Source organism: Aedes aegypti, chromosome 1, assembly GCF_002204515.2.
Source record: "Aedes aegypti strain LVP_AGWG chromosome 1, AaegL5.0 Primary Assembly, whole genome shotgun sequence".
NCBI classification, from domain to species: domain Eukaryota; kingdom Metazoa; phylum Arthropoda; class Insecta; order Diptera; family Culicidae; genus Aedes; species Aedes aegypti.
This window is the reverse complement of record NC_035107.1, coordinates 47,323,946-47,347,104: the sequence shown is the minus strand read 5'-3', so window position 1 is coordinate 47,347,104 and position 23,159 is coordinate 47,323,946. Positions and strand designations below refer to the sequence as shown.

Sequence of the window (23,159 nt, the reverse complement as noted above, 5' to 3'; positions counted from 1 at the left end):
TCGGCTTCGAAACACTTAAACAAAAATATCTTACGATGAAAGTAATTTAAGAACAAATAAATAAATACAGAATGTGATTTCTATTTAATTTTCGCAAAAATCAGATATGATGAAAATAGTCTATTCGATATCAAGGAAAAATATCCTTTTCCTTAAAATGGATTTATGTTTATGGACAACAGTGACGTACCCAAAATATTTCTCTGGAGGGCCTTTTTTTCTAGATGATAATATTTTGGTGACATCAATATTTCTTGCCTAAAAATATAACAAATATGAGTCAAAAAGAAACCATACATGAACTATAAACACAAAAAACAAACTCTCATTCATCATTTGAACAGACATTTCTCAAAGATTTTTTTTTGTACTTCTTGCGACATTATGACATGTTTTACTGCTCGTCTAAGTGTGGATTTCTTTCACATATTAACTCCGAAGATCTCTTCTATCCATTGATTTTTTATCGATTTCCCTAAGACTTCCTCCAACATTTCCGTTCAGAGCACCTTTAAGAATTCGAAACTCCTTCAGGTATCTTGCTACTTTTTCTAGTCATTCTTCAAAACACTGTTTGAAGAAATTCGGACATAAACCCTGAACAAACTTGATCGGAGTTAAAACTGTAAAAATTGCTGTCGTATTAACTGGTGTGGAACCTTCAATGAAGTTTTGAAGGATCCATGGAGGTGAAAATTTGGTTTGGAACATTATTGGAGAAATGTTTGAACCGCAGCAATAATATTTTGATTAAATATACTGGGTAAATTACGAGAGAAATTTCTAGATAAACTTAATGAGGAATTCCAGGTCGAATTTATTAAGGAATTTTTCGATAACATTAGAATGAATTTCATAGAAGTTTTTGGAGCAACTCCTGTGTGTAATCGTAGATAAAATTTTAAAAGAAAAATGAAAAAATCGGCGTAGGAATTATGGTAAGGTTTTTTGAAAAAAAAAAAAAAAACGTCGAAACTCTGAAATAAACATTTGTGGAAAAACTTTTGTAGGAATTATGGAAAACCTCCTCAACTGGAAAAACCAGTGAAAAAGTCAATAAAAAATCCTGGGATAATCTGTGAAAATTGGTGGAGGTATTAACGTCGGAGTGCTCTACGAACTTTTTGATCAAATTTTGAAGAAATTCTGCTAATCATTTCAATCAACAATCAAATAGGTATTGGTAGGAGTTCTTGAAAGTGACCGAGAAGGAATCTTTGGAGAAATGACTAAAGTTTCTAAAACATTCCCTGGGATCTGAAAATATCATTAGGAACTTGTGGAATAGTCGCGTAACAATCTGAGGGTTTCTCTGGAGCCTCTAGAATTTTGCACCATGGAAGCGGATTAAGGCAAAAAAAAGACTTTAGACACCATTTTGATAAAAGTAGAGACTTACCTAAGAAACAAACTTTTGGAGAATTGCTTAGAAATAGTGACCTAAACTCTAAAAAGAAGCCTGCTTACCTGAAAAATGAACTCTTTTTTGTACCTGCTGTACTTTAGAGTCCGCGGCTACAAAGCAAAGCCATGCTGAAGGTGTCTGGGTTCGATTTCCGGTCGGTCCAGGATCTTTTCGTAATGGAAATTTCCTTGATTTCCCTGGGTATAGAGTATAATCATACCTACCACACGATATACGAATGCGAAAATGGCAACTTTGGCATAGTAAGCTCTCAGTTAATAACTGTGGAAGTGCTCATAAGAATACTAAACTGAGAGGCAGGCTCTGTCCCGGTGGGGACGTTAATGCCAAGAAAACTGCATTATGAATTCCAAATGCCCTGCTTCCGGATATTACTAATTATAATTTTCGGAATTATCCTTATTAGTGCCATGAAAATGCTGTTGATAGTTTAGAGACTGTGAAAATTGCGTGAAATATGTTAAAAATGCTTTTGAATTGGTTACCGTCAGAAGACAAAAATAAAAAAAAAAAACATTTTGGTTAAAAATGACTTTCATTAAAAATAAAGACTTTTTACAGACTAGCATCAAAACTGTGATTAAATCTCTAAAACAGAGAATTGGAACTCTTGGCTGAGAAAAAGAGCCTGAACAGGTGCCAAATAGGGGCCAGGAAATGTTTTTAACAATGAGCTTAAAATACATTTTCTGATGGTCCCTTATTGAAGACATTTGCTGGTCCCTGTTTGGCAGCTATGAGCCTTTTAGTCGCCACCAAACTATACTGAAATATGAAACTTAATGGCATTCAGCAAAAATTGCCCAAATCTGCCTAAATTCTAGGACACAATAACAACAGTTCTTGCATAACCTGTGATCTCGCCCTAAAAGCCGAGTGTGTAGTTCCTTGTTTCTAAGTAAATTAATGGACCAAAATAAAAACTATCACCACTGGGAGATAGAGAAGGATCTTTGCTTCATTGTAGCATTGCTGGAATTTTAATTGAGGAGTGCTCTTCAGGATGTTTCTCATTTCAATACCCTGATAGCCCTACATGTATTTTCTCTTCTAGAAATCCATCTACGATTGATTTGGTCTTAACCGACTCTAGTCATCTTTGTAGCTAACTGATTACTCATGCTGATTTTGATTCTGATCATGTCCCTGTTATATTTCAAATATCCCAAGAAGCGATTCTCAATCCTATCAGCTCCACTTTCAATTATTTACGAGCCGACTGGAATATATATGAAACGTATGTTGGCTCTAATCTTGATGTTAACATTTCTTTAGAAACTAAACTTGATATTGACAATGCTCTTGAAACTTTTACAAATTCCATTGTTGAAGCCCGGAGCATTGCAATTCCAAAATGTGAAGTAAAATTTTAATCCGTGATTATAGACGACCCAAGTAACCACAAGCATTACACTGCGGAACACGGTCTCAAGAACCAAAATACCGCTATTTACTTAATTAAGGGTTGCTGAGTCCATTGCCGTTTTCAGAAATATCATGGCACGTCTAGTTTTTGAGATATTGACTGTTGAAAATGCTAAATTTGACTGTTTCAGCCAACTTGCATGCAAGTTTTCCAACTTGTACGGCAATTTGTTTGCTAAATTTGTCACAGAATTCAAACTTTATGTATAAGACAATAATTATCAACGAAGTTCATAATATTTTCGATGGTAAAATGTTATTTTTTGGTGTTTCAGAAAAGTATTGTATTATGCCATATAAGAGAAACGAAGAATTTTATATGAAGACTGCAAACATGTTGAAAAAAATCGATTTAACCTAAATTTTATCGTAAAATTTCAACTGATTTGTATCTAAATTGAAAGTTCAAGTCCAATTAAGCATGTTTGGTAGATTATATCACAAAAAAGTTTGATAAATCATACCTTAAATTTCATGTAAACATCAATAAAACCAGTGTTTTATACAACTTTGGCGACCTGTAGCTAAAAATTGTGACGTGCTGGAACATTTCTGAGAACGGCATCAGATTCAGCGACCCAAAATCTACTAGAAACACATAATTTGATCCTTGAGACACGCGAAAGTGTCATTTTTGTTACGCTGTGTTATAACATTGCACGTATTCTATTGCATATCAACAACATTGATGTAACATTGCTTTTATTCGACATACTTCAAGAGCTGTCAAGCAATAAAGCATTAATTCTACATTAGAAATGTATCAATGCACTAATATCACTTTATAAATTGCACTGCTGCATTAATGTTACTTTATAAATTGCTTCATTGCTTTATCGTCGTGTTTGCATTAGTGCAACTGTAAAAGGGGCCCTTTCCCACTTTTAAACTACTTTAATGGTAGGCTTACGGCAATGCAGCTGCATTATACATGCAATGATATAATGCTCCATGGTTACTTGGGGATGATCTTAAACTCTTGATCCGTCTTAAAAATGTGAGGAGAAGGCAATTTCAACGCACTCGCGATCCTGCTATGAAAATTATATGGCAGGATTTGCAGAAAGAAATCAAGAAACGTTTTGCTCAATTAAGAAACAAAAATTTTGAAAATAAAATTTCTCAATTGAACCCTGGCTCTAAGCCCTTTTGGAAATTATCGAAAATCTTGAAAAAACCTCAGAAGCCAATACCGGCATTGAAAGAGGAAAACAAATTATTACTAACTAATTGCGAAAAAGCTCAAAAACTTGCTATGCAGTTTGAAAGTGCGCACAATTTCAATTTAGGACTTACTAGTCCAATTGAAAATCAAGTTACTCAGGAGTTCGAAAATATTCTCAATCAAGAGAACGTTTTCGAAAATGAGACTGGTTTGGAAGAAGTGAGAACTATTATTAAAAAATTCAAAAATATGAAAGCTCCTGGGATGATGGAATTTTCTACATCCTCATCAAGAAACTTCCAGAAAGTAGCTTATCATTTTTAGTTGATATATTTAACAAATGTTTTCAATTAGCATATTTTCCTGACAAATGGAAAAATGCTAAGGTTGTTCCAATTTTAAAACCAGACAAAAATCCTGCAGAAGCTTCTAGCTATCGTCCAATCAGTTTGCTTTCCTCCATCAGTAAACTTTTTGAAAAGGTTATTTTGAACAGACTGATGTCCCACATCAACGAAAATTCAATTTAAGCCAATGAACAGTTCAGATTCCGCCATGGACATTCGACCAGTCATCAACTTTAACGTGAAACAAATTTGATCCATTCCAACAAATCTGAAGGCTGTTCTACTGGTCTTGCTCTTCTAGACATAGAAAAAGCATTCGACAGTGTTTGGCATGAAGGTTTGATTATAAAATTAAAAACCTTTAATATTCAAGCATACATTGTTAGAATAATTCAAAGTTATCTGTCAAATCGTACACTTCAGGTTAATTATCAGAACTCCAGATCTGAAAGACTTCCTGTAAGAGCTGGTGTTCCACAAAGCAGCATTTTGGGACCAATATTATACAATATTTTCACATCTGACTTACCTGAGTTACCTCAGGGATGTCAAAAATCTTTGTTTGCGGATGACACAGGCCTCTCCGCCAAAGGACGAAGCCTGCGTGTCATCTGTAGTCAATTGCAAAAAAGTTTGGATATTTTTTCTTCATACTTGCAAAAATGGAAGATTGCTCCTAATGCTTCCAAAACTCAACTAATAATATTCCCACATAAACCAAAAGCTCTTTACTTGAAACCTTCAAGTAGACATGTTGTCACGATGAGAGGGGTTTCAATAAATTGGTCAGAGGAAGTTACATATCTAGGGCTCATGCTAGATAAGAATTTAACTTTCAAAAATCACATTGAGGGCATTCAAGCCAAATGTAATAAATATGTAAAATGTCTCTATCCCCTTATTAATAGAAAATCAAAGCTTTGTCTTAAGAATAAGCTTTTGATATTCAAACAAATTTTCAGGCCAGCCATGTTGTATGCTGTACCAATATGGACTAGCCGTTGTAATACCAGGAAGAAAGCTCGGCAGAGAATTCAAAATAAAATTTTGAAAATGATTCTGAGGCTTCCTCCCTGGTATAGTACCAATGAGTTACATAGAATATCCAATGTTGAAACATCGGAACAAATGTCAAATAAAATAATCAATAATTTCAGGCAAAAATCGTTACAATCTTCTATTGCCACGATTAATGCGTTATATGTTTAGGTTAAGTATATTCAAAGCGTTTTTTTTCTCTTATAAGCAGGTGAAATCAACTCACCTGTAAAAAATCTGAACTGCTACGGCAAATGAAATGTAATATGTTGTTAACAAAATGTTAATAAAATCTTAAATTTGTTTTACCAAATTAGGATGATAGTGTTGTCTAATAACACAGAACACCTAGATATAAGAAATGAATGTAATGTTTGGAATGATACTAATAAAGAAATAAAAAAAAAATTGTAGCATTGCTGAATAACGTGTAAATCCATTCGTTTGGTCGGTAACAACAAGCTACACGCTTCATTACCAATGGCTTTTAGGGCGAGATCACAAGTTATGCAAGAGTTTGTCGTTTACCTACGTAGGGTGACTTGTTGTATGTTCGACAGCTTAGTTCTGTTTCTTGTGGGTGTTTTCTGAAACCTATTAGGCTCCAAATTTGCATCAATACGTTTAGCATATACACTCCCGTGCAAAAGTTTGGGTTCACCCCCTTAAAAACATACAAGTGTTCTGTCCATATCTCTCTTAGCCGCATTTGAATGGCAAAGAGTTATTCTTACTTCGTATGTATTTTTCCAAAAACATTCTTTGAATCACTTATGGTGGTAAGCTCCATCGAATTTAATACGCCAATCGCGTATTAACTTCGATGGAGCTTACCACCATTAAAGTTGTGACATTTTTCAAAAAATACACTGAAAAAACATAGCTATTTTCCTTAGAATTGAATCGACCAAAATTACAAAACAAGGTGTCATTAGAATCGTAATGTTATTATCTTTAAAGTGCATTCACGAAATGTTTCCGGAAAAATCTAAAAACTACTCAAAATCAATTAAACAGTCATTCATGTCATCGTGCAAAAGTTTGGGTTCACCTGAGCCACACGCAAATTATTTTTGTCAATATCTATGTCATTTTTAAACCGATTTGAATAGTGCATAACTTTTTGAAACGCAAATAATGGCGCGTACATGATTGGTTTGAGATTTCATAGAATTTTTGTTTTTCAAGTAAGTTCAGGTGAACCCAAACTTTTGCACGGGAGTGTAGGTAAGCTCATCTTACTCCCGGATTTCAGAACATTTGGCCGACATGACGAAGAGAAAAAAAAATGCCGAAAATACATAAGTTGTCCTATTTCTTTTAGATTTCTCCTTTTTGAATTGTTTCAATGGATTTCGGAACTATCATTGCACAACACTATCTGCGTCCAGTTTGGAATCTTTTTTCCGGAATTTATTTTCTCCGTCCTCTCCAGTACTTCGGCTGAGAACCCAAAACCGGTTCCGTTCCTTAGTGTTTTTACCGCAACTTACAAACAAAAGTTTAAAGAACAAAAGAGCCCGCTTGCACTTTGACACAACCGTTCCTCACAGTAGAGTCATTGCATTTAGGCCTTGACGGCGTACTTCCGCTTCGGGAACTTGGCGCGCTTCCGCTGTTCCTTCAGCGTCAACCGAGCGGCATCCCGGGGGGACAGGGCCTTACGCATGGCGCGGGTCTTCTTGGGGCGCAGATCCAGCGGGACGTACTTCTTGCCCTTGTACAACTTGCGCAGGTTGTCCTTGGTCTTGGTGTTCATCACAATGTAGACGCGGGCGATGGCCTTGCGGACGACGCGGCTATAAAGAATAACGGAGAAATGTGGTTTATTATTACTTTTCATCGTATTTGGAAGCACAATCCCTAACACTATCTCTTAAAAGCAAACCCACCATAAGCTGACCCAGTTTTTCTAAAGAACAGGGCTGGTAGCGATTGAGTGTCATGAAAATAGAAACTTTATAAACCTCATGCCTGAAAGAAGGGACCAGGAATTTCTAAATTGTAATAAGGATTCCTTAGAGAATCCAGCCACACATCTCCCAGGAGTTATTTCTGTGAATTAATTCGTGGAATTCCTGAGTTTTTATTTAGGACTTCTTCAAAAATTCAAAATTTCCAAATAATATCCAGAAATTACTCGATAGATCTCTCCGAAAATTTCTGAGGATTTCCTCTAAAATTTCGAAAACGATTTTTTTAAGATTTAATTCAATTAAATCTTAGTGAATTTAATTTGAAACCTGAAATTTTTCTTCGGACTCTTTCAAGAAATACTCTTACAGATTCCTCCAATTTTTTTTTGTTAAAACTTCTACACGAACTCAACCAGAAATTAGCTATGGATATCTTCAGAAATTCTTAAAAGATTCCTGATGAACTCCACTAACATTTTCTTTCCGAATTTGTTTGAGATTTAATTGTATTAAATCTAATATTTTTGTTTAAAAGTTGAGATTTCTCTATGGATCCTATTAGGATCCTTTCCTGTCAGAAAATCTTCAAGATATTATTCAAAGAAGTTCTTAAAGAATTTATCCAGAAATTCTTACTGAAATTTCTCCAAGGATTTTTTTTCTGTTAGAAATTATTAGAAGTCTGGGGGTCGTTTTGAAGAAAATTCTGATGTAATCACTGATTAAATTCCTGCTAAAATACATGATTATTTTTTCCAGGGGAGAACTTCTGCAAGGATAATTGAAGAAACTTCGAGACCGAGGTTCATAAAAAAAATGCTAAAATAATTATTGGAATGGTTAAATGATATTTTAAACGATGTCCTATCCTGGAGGAATCGCTGAACAACCTCGAGCGAAATTCTTGGGGAAAGTTTTGTGGATGAAATCGGAGATCCAGGAACAATGAACAGGCAATTACATGCAATCCATGAATGAAATCCATGGAAAACATAAAATTCCGTATCTGTGAAAGATTGATTGGAGGAATTCGTGAAGGCATTTTATAAGGAATTCCTGGAAAGACTCCCTAAAAGATTTGCTGGAATAATCCCTGGAGGATTTTTTTTGGGATAAACTGTCAATGAACTCTTGGCGGAATCCATATGAAAATGTCTGGAAAAAATGCGCGGTAGTTCCTGGTGCAGTCAGAGCTGATAGCGACTGAGTGTCTTGAAAATATGACCTCTAACCAATAAGAGATCAAACAGGAATCAAGAAAACAGAAAGAAACCTAACAGAAACCAGAAGAGTTTGATTTCTCATAGAATTAGACCAGACTTTTCCATAAGAGTATTTATAAGAACTTTTTGCTTCAAGAATGCAACCTGGATTATCTCCAAGGATAACAACAGAAATTACCATAAGGATTCATAAGGAATTCTTCCTTCAAATATTCTATTAGGTGTTTTTCAAGTCCTCCGTCATGCTGGATATTATCCAGTGATTCTTCCATATATTTTTCTAGGACATCCTCCAAGACAAGTAAAGCTCTAGTAAGAATTAAACATTTGTCAAAACTGAAAAGGCAGATTTCTTCCTATTTTTCAACAAACCACGAAAAACAAGAAAGCTCGTTTGAAGAAACAAACGTTTTTGTTTTTCTAGAATTTCTGTCCGTGCGTAAGAAAACTTTGACAAGTGATCGATTCTAAATTGAACTTCAAAACATCTTCAAAAATTCAACCAGAAACATCTTCAGGGATTTCCTACCAACTATCGATTTCGAAAAAGAATCGAGTTTACCTACACATAAACGAGCGTATAACAAAATTTTTCTTCTGTTCAATGCTTGTTCAATACACAATTTCTCGGGTTTTCTAGAGGAAATTGAAAAACATCGACCGGAAACCCTGAAGAAATTTGAGTGATAGGTAGATTTCCAAGAAAAAAAAATGCTGTAGTGTTAGATATGAAACCACAAAAAAAACTTTAGGAGATTCCATTGACATTTTAATGAGAAATTCGTTGACAATTTTCTGAAAGAACTATAATTTTTGGATGATATGCTGCAGAAATTGATGCAATTTATACAAACTTTTCAGCAGCCTTTGACAAAATAAATCACGATGTCTTGTTAGCTAAACTCGAGCGCCTAGGCTTAGCCGAATCTCTTTTGAGATGGATGATTTATTACTCAGCACTCAGTAGGTCGTTCGATGCCAGTTAAAATAGGAAGTATAACATCTGCACACTTTGATGTACCATCGGTAGGCTTGATAGAAACACCTCTGTGATGCAAAGATGAGGCGATTTTGCCGTTTTTCTGAGGAGTAAAAACTGAACTCAAAATGTTCAACACAGATCCTCAAGCGATTCGAGTGGGAGCGCACAAAATGCGAGGATTTTTTTCTGGTACTCTCTCTCTTGTTGCGATGCTCACCTTTACTCACGCTTTAAAAGAACTCTTCGAGTGTCCCGTCCGAACAAGGCAGTCCTCGGGAGTTGTGATGGCACTCTTTTTGATGGAATTTCACTCTCTCTTTTTTTTTTTTTTTTTTTATTTGATTATTTATTTAATAGGCTCATGCGCCATTAGGCATTACGGAGCCGAATTTTTTGAAATATATTTACAATTTCAAGCTTGCTTCTTAAGTATAGTGTTAGCTTTGGGGAACCGTAAAACTCGCGGTTTGGTCGAGGTTAGGGGTAACAATAATATATAGGAAGGGATAGGGTAATAGGGCTTGGCGTTGGCAGTCAGCAGCATGAAGTTGAGGCGTGTTTGCTGCTGGCCTAACGATGGGTGGACTGTACAACCTGTAACGATGCAGAAGAAAAACAATTTTCAAAGGGGACACAAGGTGGACAAGTGGAACGACAAGACAAGAAATTAAACACTAATTTCAGCTTGCTTGATAAAAACATACACAAGCTTCATATACTCTAGGTCAAGTCTACCCAACACATCTCTAATGTCTTCCTTTTCTGGTTTCCCTTGGGCCCTGAGGGATACACGTAATTTGGATCTGGCAACACCGTGTTCAGGGCAATCCCAAACCACATGATTGGCATCTTGATAGCCTGCACCACAGCTGCAGTGATTGCTGTCTATGAGCCCTATTCTATAGAGATGCGAGCCTAGTGAATAGTGATTGGACATAAGACGACACATTACCTTGATAAAATCTCGGCTTATGTCCAAGTCATTAAACCACGGTTTCTTCGATACCTGCGGGAGAATGGAATGTAACCATCTGCCCATGTCTCCTGCATCCCATTTTTGTTGCCAACTGATCAAAGAGTGCTGACGAGCAATTGTAAAAAATTCATTGAAGGCGATTTGTCTGTCATAAATGTCACCTTCCATAGCGCCCACTTTGGCAAGCGAGTCCGCTTTCTCATTGCCCGGAATCGAGCAATGAGAGGGGACCCAAGCCAAAGTGATAGTATATGATTGATTCGATAAAGCACTCAGAATAGTTCTTATTTCACTAAGGAAATACGGAGAGTGCTTTACCGGCCTCATTGAACGAATAGCCTCTATGGAACTGAGGCTATCAGTAAAAATGAAGTATTGATCAGAGGGAAGAGAGGCAATTCGCTCTAATGCGTAATGTATAGCCGCTAATTCTGCGACATATACGGAACAAGGGTGTTGAAGTTTATGGGCGGCGCTATGAACCTCATTAAATACACCAAAACCAGTGGAATCATTTGTTTTTGACCCGTCGGTGTAAAACCTTTTATCGCAACTAACATGACCAAATTTGCTTGCAAAAATTTTTGGTATGTGCTCCGAGCGAAGCAGATCTGGAATTCCACGGATGTCTTGCCTCATGGACAGATCAAAAACTACAGTGTTATTCATGGAGGCTGGGAAACAACAACGATTGGAAACATTCGAAGAAGGGTTAACCTCCAGAGTCATGTACGAATAGTACAGAGTCATAAATCTTGTTTGAGGATTACGTTCGATTAGCTTTTCAAAATTCTCAATTACCAATGGGTTTGACACTTCACAGCGAATGAGGAACCTCAACGACAATTCCACGAAACGATCTGATAAAGGCATTACTCCTGCTAATACCTCTAAACTCATGGTATGAGTCGAGTTCATGCACCCTAGTGCTACCCGGAGACAGCGGTATTGGATACGCTGTAGCTTCAGGATGTGTGTATTCGCGGCGGATTGAAAACAAAAACTACCGTATTCAAGGACCGACAGAATCGTTGTTCGATAAAGCTTTATCAGATCTTCCGGATGGGCTCCCCACCATGTTCCTGTGAGTGTACGCATGAAGTTGATTCGTTGCTGGCACTTCTGGTACAGATACTTGATGTGCTTTCCCCAGGTGCATTTAGAGTCGAACCAGACCCCTAGATACATATGTGAAAGGCTTTGAGTGAGTTCCTTACCCATGAATTGAAGCTCGATCTCTGCAGGATCACGCTTCCTAGAAAAGACAACCAACTCAGTTTTCTCCGGAGAGAATTCGATACCCAGCTTTACAGCCCAAGTGGACAAATTGTCCAGAGTCTCTTGCAATGGTCCTTGCAGATCGTCCGCCTCTGGTCCTGTAACAGAAACAACGGCGTCATCCGCAAGCTGTCTTAGCGAGCAATTTCCCATGAGACAATCATCGATATCTCTAACGTAAAAGTTGTAAAGGAGGGGGCTTAAGCACGAGCCCTGGGGGAGACCCATGTAACTAATTCGTGAAGTTGTTGAGGTTCCATGAGAGAAATTCATGTGTTTCTCAGACAACAAGTTATACAAATAGTTATTAAGAATCGGGGAAAGACCACATTGGTGGAGTTTGTCTGAAAGGACATCTACGCAAACTGCATCAAAAGCCCCCTTAATATCCAAGAAAACTGAACCCATTTGTTCCTTTCGAGCGTAGGCCAGTTGAATTTCTGTAGAAAGCAGCGCAAGACAGTCGTTCGTTCCCTTGCCTCTGCGGAAACCAAATTGCGTATCTGAAAGAAGGCCATTCGATTCAACCCATTTGTCCAGTCGAAAGAGAATCATCTTCTCTAACAACTTTCGGAGACACGACAACATCGCAATTGGACGGTACGAGTTGTGGTCCGATGCAGGCTTTCCTGGCTTTTGGATAGCAATAACTCTCACTTGTCTCCAATCATCCGGAACAATATTGCTCTCCAAGAAAACATTGAATAAGTTCAACAGGTGCCTCTTCGCGACGTCTGGGAGGTTTTTCAGCAAGTTGAACTTAATCCTATCCAATCCTGGGGCAGAATTGTTACATGAAAGGAGAGCAAGTGAGAATTCTGCCATCGAAAAGGGTAGGTCCATTTCGTTTCGTTCGAGTGGATAGTCACGAATTATCGGTTGCACTTGGACGGAATCCGGGCAAACTTTCTTCGCGAAATCGAATATCCATCGAGAAGAGTTTTCGCGATCTTCATTTACCGGTACCGCGTTCCGCATTCTTCGGCCAACCGTCCAAAGGGTTCGCATCGAGGTTTCTCGTGATAGCCCGTTGACAAAATTTCTCCAATATCCGCGTTTTTTCGCTTTCACGAGATTCTTGAACTTGCGATCAAGAAAAGAATACCGCTCGAAATTATCCCGCGTGCCGCGTTTTCTGTAATCTTTAAACGCGATGGATCGTTCGTGATAGACTCTAGTGCATTCATCATCCCACCACGGAGTAGGAGATCGTCTTCGTACCGAAGACCCCGGGACCGGTTTACGCTGCGCTTGTAGAGCACTGTTTATGATCAACGCGGACCAAAACTGGTATTCTTCCTGCGGAGGAAGTGTACAAGCCGATTGTACACCTACGGAAATCGTTTCGGCATAAAGTTTCCAGTCGATATGCTTCGTAAGGTCATAGGCAACATCGATCTGGTGTGTCTGACGCGAGTTATTGGTAACTGAGATTCTGATAGGCAGGTGATCACTACCGTGGGGATCTTGAATAACTTTCCACATGCAATCCAATGATAGTGAATTCGAACAGATTGAGAGGTCTAACATGCTCGGAGGATCTGGAGGTTTAATTCGTGTTGCTTCCCCAGTGTTTAAAATAGTCAAATTGAAATAGTCACAGAGGTCATATATTAAGGTTGCGCGGTTGTCATCCCTCGGTGACCCCCAGGCTGTACCGTGAGAATTAAAATCTCCTAGGAGCAACCATGGCGCAGGCATAGCTTCGCATATAGCAGCAAGATCTTTGCGAGACATTCTAGCGTTTGGCGGAATGTATACGCTAGCTACGCTGAAGCCTTTACCTCGGACTGTAATATGACATGCAACTACTTCAATGCTTGTCATCGAGGGAAAGTCGATTCTATAAAAGGAGTGGAGCTTGTTGATCCCCAAGAGCACCCCTCCATAACCATCCCCTCGATCCAAACGAATAATATTAAAATCGTGGAAAGTGATATCTTTATCCGAAGTAAGCCATGTTTCACAAAGTGCAAATATATCACAGCTTGTGCTATGAACTAAAAATTTAAACGCCTCAATATTTTTTAGAATGCTTCTGCAATTCCACTGTAGCACTTCGATCATATCCCTGACCTCATTGGATTGATTATCCATCGAAAGATATGAAAGATTCAAGGATCGGCCATTTTGAAGTCAGTTGCTTCAAGAAAGGTTTTACCAAAGAAAGTGCCATATTTATAACATTTCTTGTAGCGGGGGAGACTTCTAACATTTCGAAGATGAAATCCACTAACCCAGAAAGAGTCAGTTTTCCAGTAGCATTAACATGCTCCTGCTGACGAGTTTGTTGATTTTCTGGGCGAGAAATTGGAACAACTGGGGTTTTAGATGTTCCTGGAAGCGACGGAAAGTCTTCTGATGAGAACTTAAAACCAGGAGGTGAAGCCTTTTTGGTGTTTCCGCCACTTCTTGATTTAGCCAGAGGGGTTGGATGATTTTGTTGACCAACAGGGACGTTATGTGAAGCATGCTGTTGCGAGTGCCGTTTTGCAACAGCTCGCTTCCTTTTCGTTCCTGTCTCAATGACGGTATACTCTTCTTCCCCCTCAGTGTCAGAGCCTTGATCCGGCAGGGATGTGAAGATGTTTTTGCTGATAATAGAATGGGTCGATGGAACAACCGTCGGAGCGATTTTTTTTAGCATTTCAGCATAAGATCGCTTCGACCGTTGCTTCAAAGAATTGATTGTATGTTTCTCCCGCTCTAAGTACTTCGGGCATGCGGTAAGCTCGTGAGGAGCCTGGCCACAAGAGATACACTTTGGTTCCGTATTGCAGGAACCACCAGCATGTTGATCACCGCATTTGCTACAACGTGGTTTGTTGCTACAGTAAAGTGCAGTGTGGCCCAACTGCTGACACTTTTCGCAGTGCATTACCGTCGGTACATAGAGACGAACAGGTAAACGAAGACGACCTATCACTAGTACACTTGGTAGAGCTGATCCGGCGAAAGTTACCCGAAAGGAATTTGACGGCTTTTTTGAGCCGTCAGGGAAAGCTTTGTTCATTTGACTAACTTCCAACACCGGAACAAGTGGAACGGCACGATTTTTAAATCCACCAGCTCCGGACATGATGTCAGCACGAGTTAAATTGTGTTCTGTGATCACACCATAGCATTCTACCACGTGACTTGGTATATAGACCTTGTACTCAAGCGAAAAGAGCTCAAAAGAGGCAATCTTGTTCGCCTGGTCGCGATCACTGACTGTGACTCGCAACTTATCACGGCTGGGTGAGTCTATCTCCAGGATGCCGTGAAACCATTTTGCCAGATCTTTCTCGATTTGAAGTTTATTCAATGGTTTTCCATTAGCTTTGGGCCGAAAGAAAACCAGAAAGGGACCCTTAGATCCGGGTGGATAAGCTTTTGGGCGGGGGTTCGCTGAGCTAGGAGATAGGCTGGTAGAAGGGAATGAGAGGGGTTCGTTTGAAAAAACAGGTCGACTACAGTTGTCATCCGTTGGGGTTTGAGACGGGTGCCGAGTTTCATCAGTTTCATCAGCAAAAAGGACATCAAGGGGAAAGCCAGTGTCTACGGGCGCTTGGTTGGTCTCCATGATCTCAACAGATTGGGTTTGTAATGATTGCTTACGGGCCTGACCTGCAGTAACTTCATCATCTGATGAAATTAGGTACTCCGGCGAACCCCCGCCTGAATCATGCGGCTCCATTGCACAGCCACAATAAGGAGGCTGTTAGCTCGTGATTACCTAAACGAATTATTCACTTTTCCAATTTGGAGCAAATAAGTTACTGTATTACAACTTATAAATTGACTACAAACTAAAAAAATAAAAAAACAACAGGGTGTTGTCTCAAAAAAAAAAAAAAAAAAAAAAAAAAAATATTTGCGAAAAAAAAAACACTTAAGGAGAAAAAAAAATTATATACAAAAAAAAATTATAATAATAAAAAAAAAAAAAAAATCTTAAGCGTAGTCCTACGTCGAATTCAATTCAATAGTGCTACTTAAACAACGGGGAAAGAATATAGCACAAAAAAAAAAAAAAGCAAAAAAAAAAAAAAAATTGGGGACCACTGTAGTTTGTGGACCACTGAACAACGCGAGAGCGGCGAAGAGAGAGAGAGAGCGGATCAAAATAATTACCAACACTCAGCAGTACTATTCGATGACCTTGCCGCCTCTTGCTTTCCGTCCTACACAATGCCTGGCTGCACGGCCGATAGGTACACCGATTGTTTGCTGTCCGTATCTGCTCGCCCTTCGAAAGTACGGTGCTTTGTTGGGCTGACTGCGGGTGATCACTTTAGGTGCGACTGCACTGCGCCGATGATGCCGATGACGGGGTGATTTGATGTGGCGTTGTTGGCAAAATGTTTGCACCGCGGATCCAATGGTGGTATAGTCTGATTATAGCTTTGCTATAACCAGCTACTTAGGGGGCCCAGATAGCCGTAGCGGTAAACGCGCAGCTATTCAGCAAGATAGCAAGTAGGTACGATAGGCAAACAGTTTCAACACTAAACAAATCGCACTCGCTCGCTCCGCGTGTGTAGGAACATGAGATGGATGGATATTGGTTATGAAAGGGGTCCGCGTGGTCTGTAGGGATTTGAATTCTAAACTTGTAACCAACTCAGTTAATGGGTCACCAAGTGGCTCGGTAGCTTAGTTGGTAAAGCGCTCGTCTAGCATACAAGAGTCCTGGGTTCAAATCCCAGCCGAGCACGTGGATTTTTTTTCATAATTTCACCCATAATTTGTCCATCTTTACCACGCGTAATGAGTTAATTAATTTATTCAGCAAGACCATGCTGAGGGTCGTGGGTTCAAATCCCACCGGTCGAGGATCTTTTCGGGTTGGAAATTTTCTCGACTTCCCAGGGCATAGAGTATCTTCGTACCTGCCACACGATATACACATGCAAAAATGGTCATTGGCAAAGTAAGCTCTCAGTTAATAACTGTGGAAGTGCTCATAAGAACACTAAGCTGAGAAGCAGGCTCTGTCCCAGTGGGGACGTAACGCCAGAAAGAAGAAAGAAGAAGAAGAATAACCAGCTACTTCCTCCACTAACGATCGATGCTTTCTGATACGCTACCGGTGGGATTTATTACCCGTACAAAAAAAAAACTCACTAAGGAGAAAAAAAAAATCCACTGTTTTAACTCTCGCGCAAAAAGCAACACGTCCGACTCTGACGAGTGATCGGTGAGGAATGATCACTCTCTTTTGATTTGTACTGCATCTTCCTCGCTCATTTTTCGTTGCTTCTCAGCTTAACAATTTTCTGCTCTTGATAGGCAGCATTGCTGCTCTATAGTATGTCACTGAAGTCTGATGATGTTGAGGAGTATTATCAAGCCTGCACTTTCGGGAGTTCCTCAAATAAGTCACATTGGCCTGTTTTTGTTCCTGGTCTACATAAATGATACCAACATTGTCCTCAAATGTTTGAAACTTTCTTACGCTTATGATTACAAGCTTTACTCTGTCATAAAAAAAAACAATGAAGGTGCCTTTTCTTAAATTATAAATTGTTACTACGAACTGGTGTAGAACAAACAACATGAGTCTGAATGCAGACAAATCTGGCCACTTTCTTCAAATGGGCGCAATTGACATTCTGGTGAAACCGAGAAATCGACCATTGAAAATTCTCAACCTAAAATCTATTAGCTATTTCCTATGAACATATTTTTTGACCTGTATTTCTATCTAACACATTCCATATGAGTTACTTCACAATTTCACCAAATCCTATAATTTCTATTCAAATTCTACATCTTTTATTTAACAAAAACATCGCTGCGTCCTTTTTGGAACATCGCATTGATTACGCCCTTTATGATTACCGCAGCCTCCTGACACCGCCTATACAACCCCATTGAAAAATAACGAGCAAACATCTCTGGTTCCTACTGGGAAGTGGTTCCCACTGACAGCTCAATATTTGTAAACAAATAACCGTTTGAAGAATAACAATCGATGACGGCGAAATCTTTTTCTCCGAAAAAAATCTTTTCCCGCATAACAACAGCTATTCGAACAAGCAAACGGTTGCAAACTATTGGATTGCAGTACAGCAAGTCAATTTGGGTTGATGTGATTAGCTAGAAACACATTTTAGTATTGGAGGAAAAATTCCCTAATATGATTAGGCCAATGTACGTTGTTGCTCTTGGATTTGATGCTGACCACGAGAACATGGCTGCCTAGCACCGGGTTGGATTACCGCCTTTTGACAAACCATGATTCCTATTAAGCCCGCTAGTCGATTCCAATTGGAATATCAGCTGTCAATGTCGCCCCTTTGTTTTGCCTTCATGCTATCAACAATGTTAAGTGCGCCCTTCTGCGCAAAGTTAGTTTTTCGCGTTTTTGGTGGTTATTAGCCTAGGAAAAGTTCCGAAAAAGAAATCCGTGCTCATTTCCTGCGAAGGTCAAACCGTGGAGCAATTAAGGAGAAGGAAAAAAACGTCTGCACCTCCAAGAGCAACGATTGAGCGTCTGTATCTTGGTGGTACACTAGAAAAGTCCGCTCTGATAGTTCTGCTGCTGTTGAGGATAAGCTTTGGGTTCCGGCTGATGACCAAGAGAATAGCATTCCAGACTCCTACATTATATAGTAGGTTGGATGATATAGGTATGTTGTTATATGAAAACCAAAATGCAGTGCAGTGTCCGTAAAACCCTCCCAATCACTCCCACACCATCCAGCACATTCTCATCGAACAGTCGATTATTTATGTCGATGCACCAAAATTTTGGTATTGATAATCATTCCTCATTTATCGGATAAATCCGTATTCTTGCTGTGTGGCATTCTGGGACGATTGATCAATACATAATTACTATGTTACGTACGGTGAGGTGTGGGAGGTAATAACAAGTGCAGCACAGACGTACCTCATCATGTTATTCACAAAAACGAAATTATGGGGGGGGGGGGCAGTTACCAATCCAATTGAAACAGTGGTCTTTACTATCATTAATACAGTTTATGGATCAATTATTGAATATGTTTGGTGCAAATAGACACAAAAAAAGCCAAGTGCCCAAAAATGAACTGGTTTCCCAGATTAGCCCTTTTGCTGCTGTTGGTTTGGTATGCAAAACAAAGGGCGAAACATCACTTTAAGACATTTTCACTCAAAGTTCAATTGCGCCCATCTGTTTTTTATGTTTTATTAATGAAACATTATATAGATTTGAAATTGCGTGGTATTTTCAAAAACTACGTAACAAGCAGATTGCATTTCTGCTGCTAACTCATTTTGTTTATTTTTGTAAGTTACGCCCCTTTGAAAAAAGAGCACAGAAATGTTCAGTGATTACCGTCGCTCGAAAGCGCTTGAGGAACTTAATGATGATCACATAGCTTTCCTAGAATAGGTCCTCGATAAATTTTGAAGCATAATTTGGAAAAAAAAACTATGGAAGAATGTAGGAGCCTCTTACAATATTCGAAATGAAATAACTAGATGATTCATGAAGCTTTTCATCGAAGAATCTGAGAAAAAATTCTTGAAAATACCATGAATTTGCATCAAAATTCACTGCAAGCATAACATAAGACTTTAAAAACCATTCATTATTTTTTTTTAGAGTTTCACATTTAAATAGAGACCAAGTTTCTAGAAAGAGACCTGCTATCAGCTCTGTGGAATTACTGGAAACAAAAATCTAAACGAATTTGAAAATTCTGGGATAAACTTTTGAAAATTTTCTTGGAAGAATCTTTGGTGAAATTGATGGAAGAGTTAGTGTAAAACTCTATGAAGGAAATCTTGGGCATCGGTAAAGTTAGAGTAATCCCTATGGAAATCACTGGAGGTAGTAGCGTTGCAATGCTGAAGGATTTCTTGCAGTTGAATGTGAAAATGTCTAAGATTTAAGAGCTGTAGGAATTGCTGAGCGAAATAGCGAAAGAATATCTAGAGAAATTTCAGGAATTATCCCTGGAGAAGTCCTTGAAAGTATCCCAGAAAAAAATCTATGAGGAAATAACTCGAAGAGTTCTTTAAACTTCTCCTCAAGGAATCTGAGAAGAAATTCCGGAAGAGGAATTAAGGGACTAGAGTATCCTTAAATATTATCTGTATTTTAAAGGCTTGCGTTAAAATAGTGACCAATTCTCTTAAAAGATCCTTGCTACCAGCCCTGATAAGAAGAGTTGTTCCCTCCCGGCAAATTCCGAATCGATACTCACATCTTGGACAGCTTGGAGGGAGCTCCACCGGTGACCTTAGCCACACGCAGATTGAGCAGCTCAGTCTTGAGCTCCTCGAGCTGCTTGGTCAGCTCCTTCTTGTCCTTGGTCCGCAGTTCCGAGCATTTCACCTTCACCTGAAATGGAACGAACGAAGAATTCCGATATCAACAAACCGCTTCAGACCATAACCTCACTATAGTTTCGTTCCGGGGGAACGTTTTTGTTTAGGTGACGGAATCGGTGGAAGTAATTCCGTTGCTGGTGGGTTTTTCACAAATCTCAATTCGCGGGATCAATCATTTCTGGCTGGGAACGTTGAATTTCCATCCGTGATAAAGAACAAACCGCGTTTATTGACTAGAACAGTAATTTCAGACAACTTGCACCACGAAAACACTTCACATGAGGTGTCGGAAACAATCCCGATTTTCCGCAATTATCGTAGCCGCTGCCCATCCAATCGATTCTCAATCCAGCCGGACATCATTTCCACCGTTTTCGTCACATTTACACCATTTTTTAACAGAAATAACACAAAATATTAACCATTTTGAACGCTGTGGGAATGCACTGGCTTCCACTATTTTAGACAGCTAGATTGGAAAAGAGCTGCGAAGGGAACAGATGACAGCAACCACTCGTGACGTCACGTCCCACTGTCATCCGGCCGTGTGGGCACTGAACTGAAATTTTTATGGCAAGATGCGGGAATCGAGATTTCGGTGCAGAGGGTCAAGCACCGAGAGTGACTTGCTCATTGCAACCAGAGTGTCGTATTTCTCATGTATACCTAAATAAGCTAGTGTGCCATGCGATATTTCATATCGCAGCTCACAGATTATGCGAGACACGAGATTCAGATACGTACAAAATATATCTTAGTGAGCGAATCTCATGAGACATCTCGTGAGGCTCGTCACATGCGCTTACTAAGAGCACTGACTAAACTGACGTGGTAGCTAGAGCATTTTGCTTCATGAATAATAGCCAAATATTTGAATGAAAATACGTTGGAACACTAACTCCACCTGGTGGTTTTTGTAAAGAAACATTTTGACGGACAAATCTTTAGCACTTCGAGGAAAAACTACACATGTTCGTGTAAAAATACGAGGAAAATATTTAATCATATTTGGGAAATAGAGAATACAAAAATCTAAGCTTTCCTTTACGAAATAAAATTTTCTTGACTCAAATATATTGCTTTAGAATCAGACTCACATGATTGTCGATAGTTTTGACAAAACTAAAATGCATCATACGAAATTGATTTAGTTTATTTTAGATTTAGTATTTTACTCATACCTTACTAGTTTGAAACCAGTGTGTACACTGAAAAAAATCCACACGCTTGATCCGTGTGTTTAAAATTATGGATCGATTCATGAACGTCTATGTCGATTTGTTGTGATTTTCTTACAAACTTCGTGTGAATTACACATTCAATTCTTGAGTTTTGCTTTATGGACTGATTCATCAACCGACAACATGAATTCCATAGTTTTCCACATAAGTTCCTAAAGCTTTCCATTTCAAATTCGTGTGCGTCAACCTATGGGTACTATGGATCATCACCCAACACGGATTCAGTGTGTTTAACTTATGATTATCTTATGTCATGATCATCATGTTCAAGTTGGTCAATTTGAAATCGATGGGCTTGCTGTCGATTTCCGTGTTCCAAATTTCTAAATTATTAGTGATCAACCCATAGCGAACTTAATTGCGGATGGACCTCGTGTCGAACGACAGTCATCATCATGTTCCAAAGAGAAGAGGCAAATTCTGAAGCTGAAAGTGTTAGAGGAAAATTTGTGGATTCGTTTTTCTTTCTAAGTGAAGATGTCCGAGTGAATATGAGGAGCTCATTCTAATTTTCTATAAATAAAATGCATTACTTCCAGCATTGGATATAATGTATGGTGTTAGAGAAAAATCGGATTCCACTAACAGATTTTCCTAGCTTTCAGCTTCGAATAAAATGAACTATGCTAATCCCGGCCTTCTCAAAATATGGATTTGCGGCGCCCCGCTTGTTGCTGACTCACTTGTTTGAAAAAAAAAAAAAAAAAAACATTCAAGTGAGCTTGCGACAGGAGCCTCGAATCCATATTTTGGGGAGCAAGGTTTCTTCTATCAAATTTCTTCTTTCAGTCTCATGACATTCATGTTCTATCACACATGACTATCTAAAGCCACTACATTTCGAATTCAATAAGCAAATCAGTTGGTTTTCATGATTTAATATTTAGACATTCATGTTTGTTTCTCATGACAACCTAATGTTGATACACATGTTATTATACCGTGAAGTCAATGACGAAATCCATATGGCTACCACACTCAAGTCATGTGGTTTTTCTCATTGCGCAAATCTATAAGTAAAACACACGACCTCGGCGTGTAGATTTTTCTCAGTGTATTGTTTGGTTTGACTCTGAGACGTTTGACTGATGAAGATGCTCGTTGTATAAATGTCACCTTCGTACTATTGACGTTGCATCAGTTTGACATTTGCGACCACTCATCATTTGAATTGACCGTTGCATATTTTCGGTTACCGTCTGCAATCGAGAGTCACGTCAGTTTAGTCAGTGCTAAGAGTACTTTCATGCAATTATGTTTGCCTAGTACAATAACCCCACGGAAGCATACGGCTTCAGTCGATGCCTATTAGCCTGGGACACGATTATATGGAAAAATTTAAATTCTCGCTCTAGTCCACTTTTTGGATTGCATTTGGGTCCCATAACAACTGTGCAAAATTTCAGCTCGATCGGAGAAACTATATTTTAGCGCCAGCCGTTCAAAGTTTGTATGGGATTTACTATGGGAAAACTTACTTTTTCAAAGAAAAATCGCCAGAGGTCGTCCATTGTCCTCTATAAAAAATCTGAACACATATCTCGATAGGCATTTCTACAATAAAAAACATTACCGAAGACCACAAATCAATCCGATGCTTGTGAAAAAAGTTATTAAGCAGAGACTGTTAGGAAATTTAGCCGAATTTTGCTATTATCACAGACAAACAGACGTAACACTTAGAACAAATCTCGATCAAAATCATAGTCACGAGGACATGTACGCCCAATGCTAAAAGTAGTGTATTTGGTCGACGGGCCAACAGATGGCGGTACCCAACTAACAATTTTAGCGCTATAAGCCAAGATTATTTGCTTTGTGCTGTATAACAG

General features: G+C 38.8%; 1 protein-coding gene across 1 annotated transcript; it reads right to left on the bottom strand.

Moving 5' to 3' along the window:
- Nucleotides 1-6,787: 6,787 nt before the first annotated feature.
- Nucleotides 6,788-20,655, bottom strand: LOC5566772 (60S ribosomal protein L35). Its single transcript, XM_001651130.2, has 3 exons — nt 20,509-20,655; nt 19,960-20,096; nt 6,788-7,200 (listed from the first exon to the last, which is right to left on the bottom strand). Exons 1-3 carry the CDS (start codon nt 20,509-20,511, stop codon nt 6,969-6,971), a joined length of 372 nt encoding a protein of 123 aa, XP_001651180.1. The 5' UTR covers nt 20,512-20,655; the 3' UTR covers nt 6,788-6,968.
- Between the last annotated feature and the right edge of the window lie 2,504 nt (nt 20,656-23,159).

Coding starts and splice junctions, on each gene's coding strand:
- LOC5566772 (XM_001651130.2), bottom strand. Junction 7,201..19,959: donor CCCTCCAAGCTGTCCAAGAT/GTGAGTATCGAT, acceptor TATTCTTTATAG/CCGCGTCGTCCGCAAGGCCA.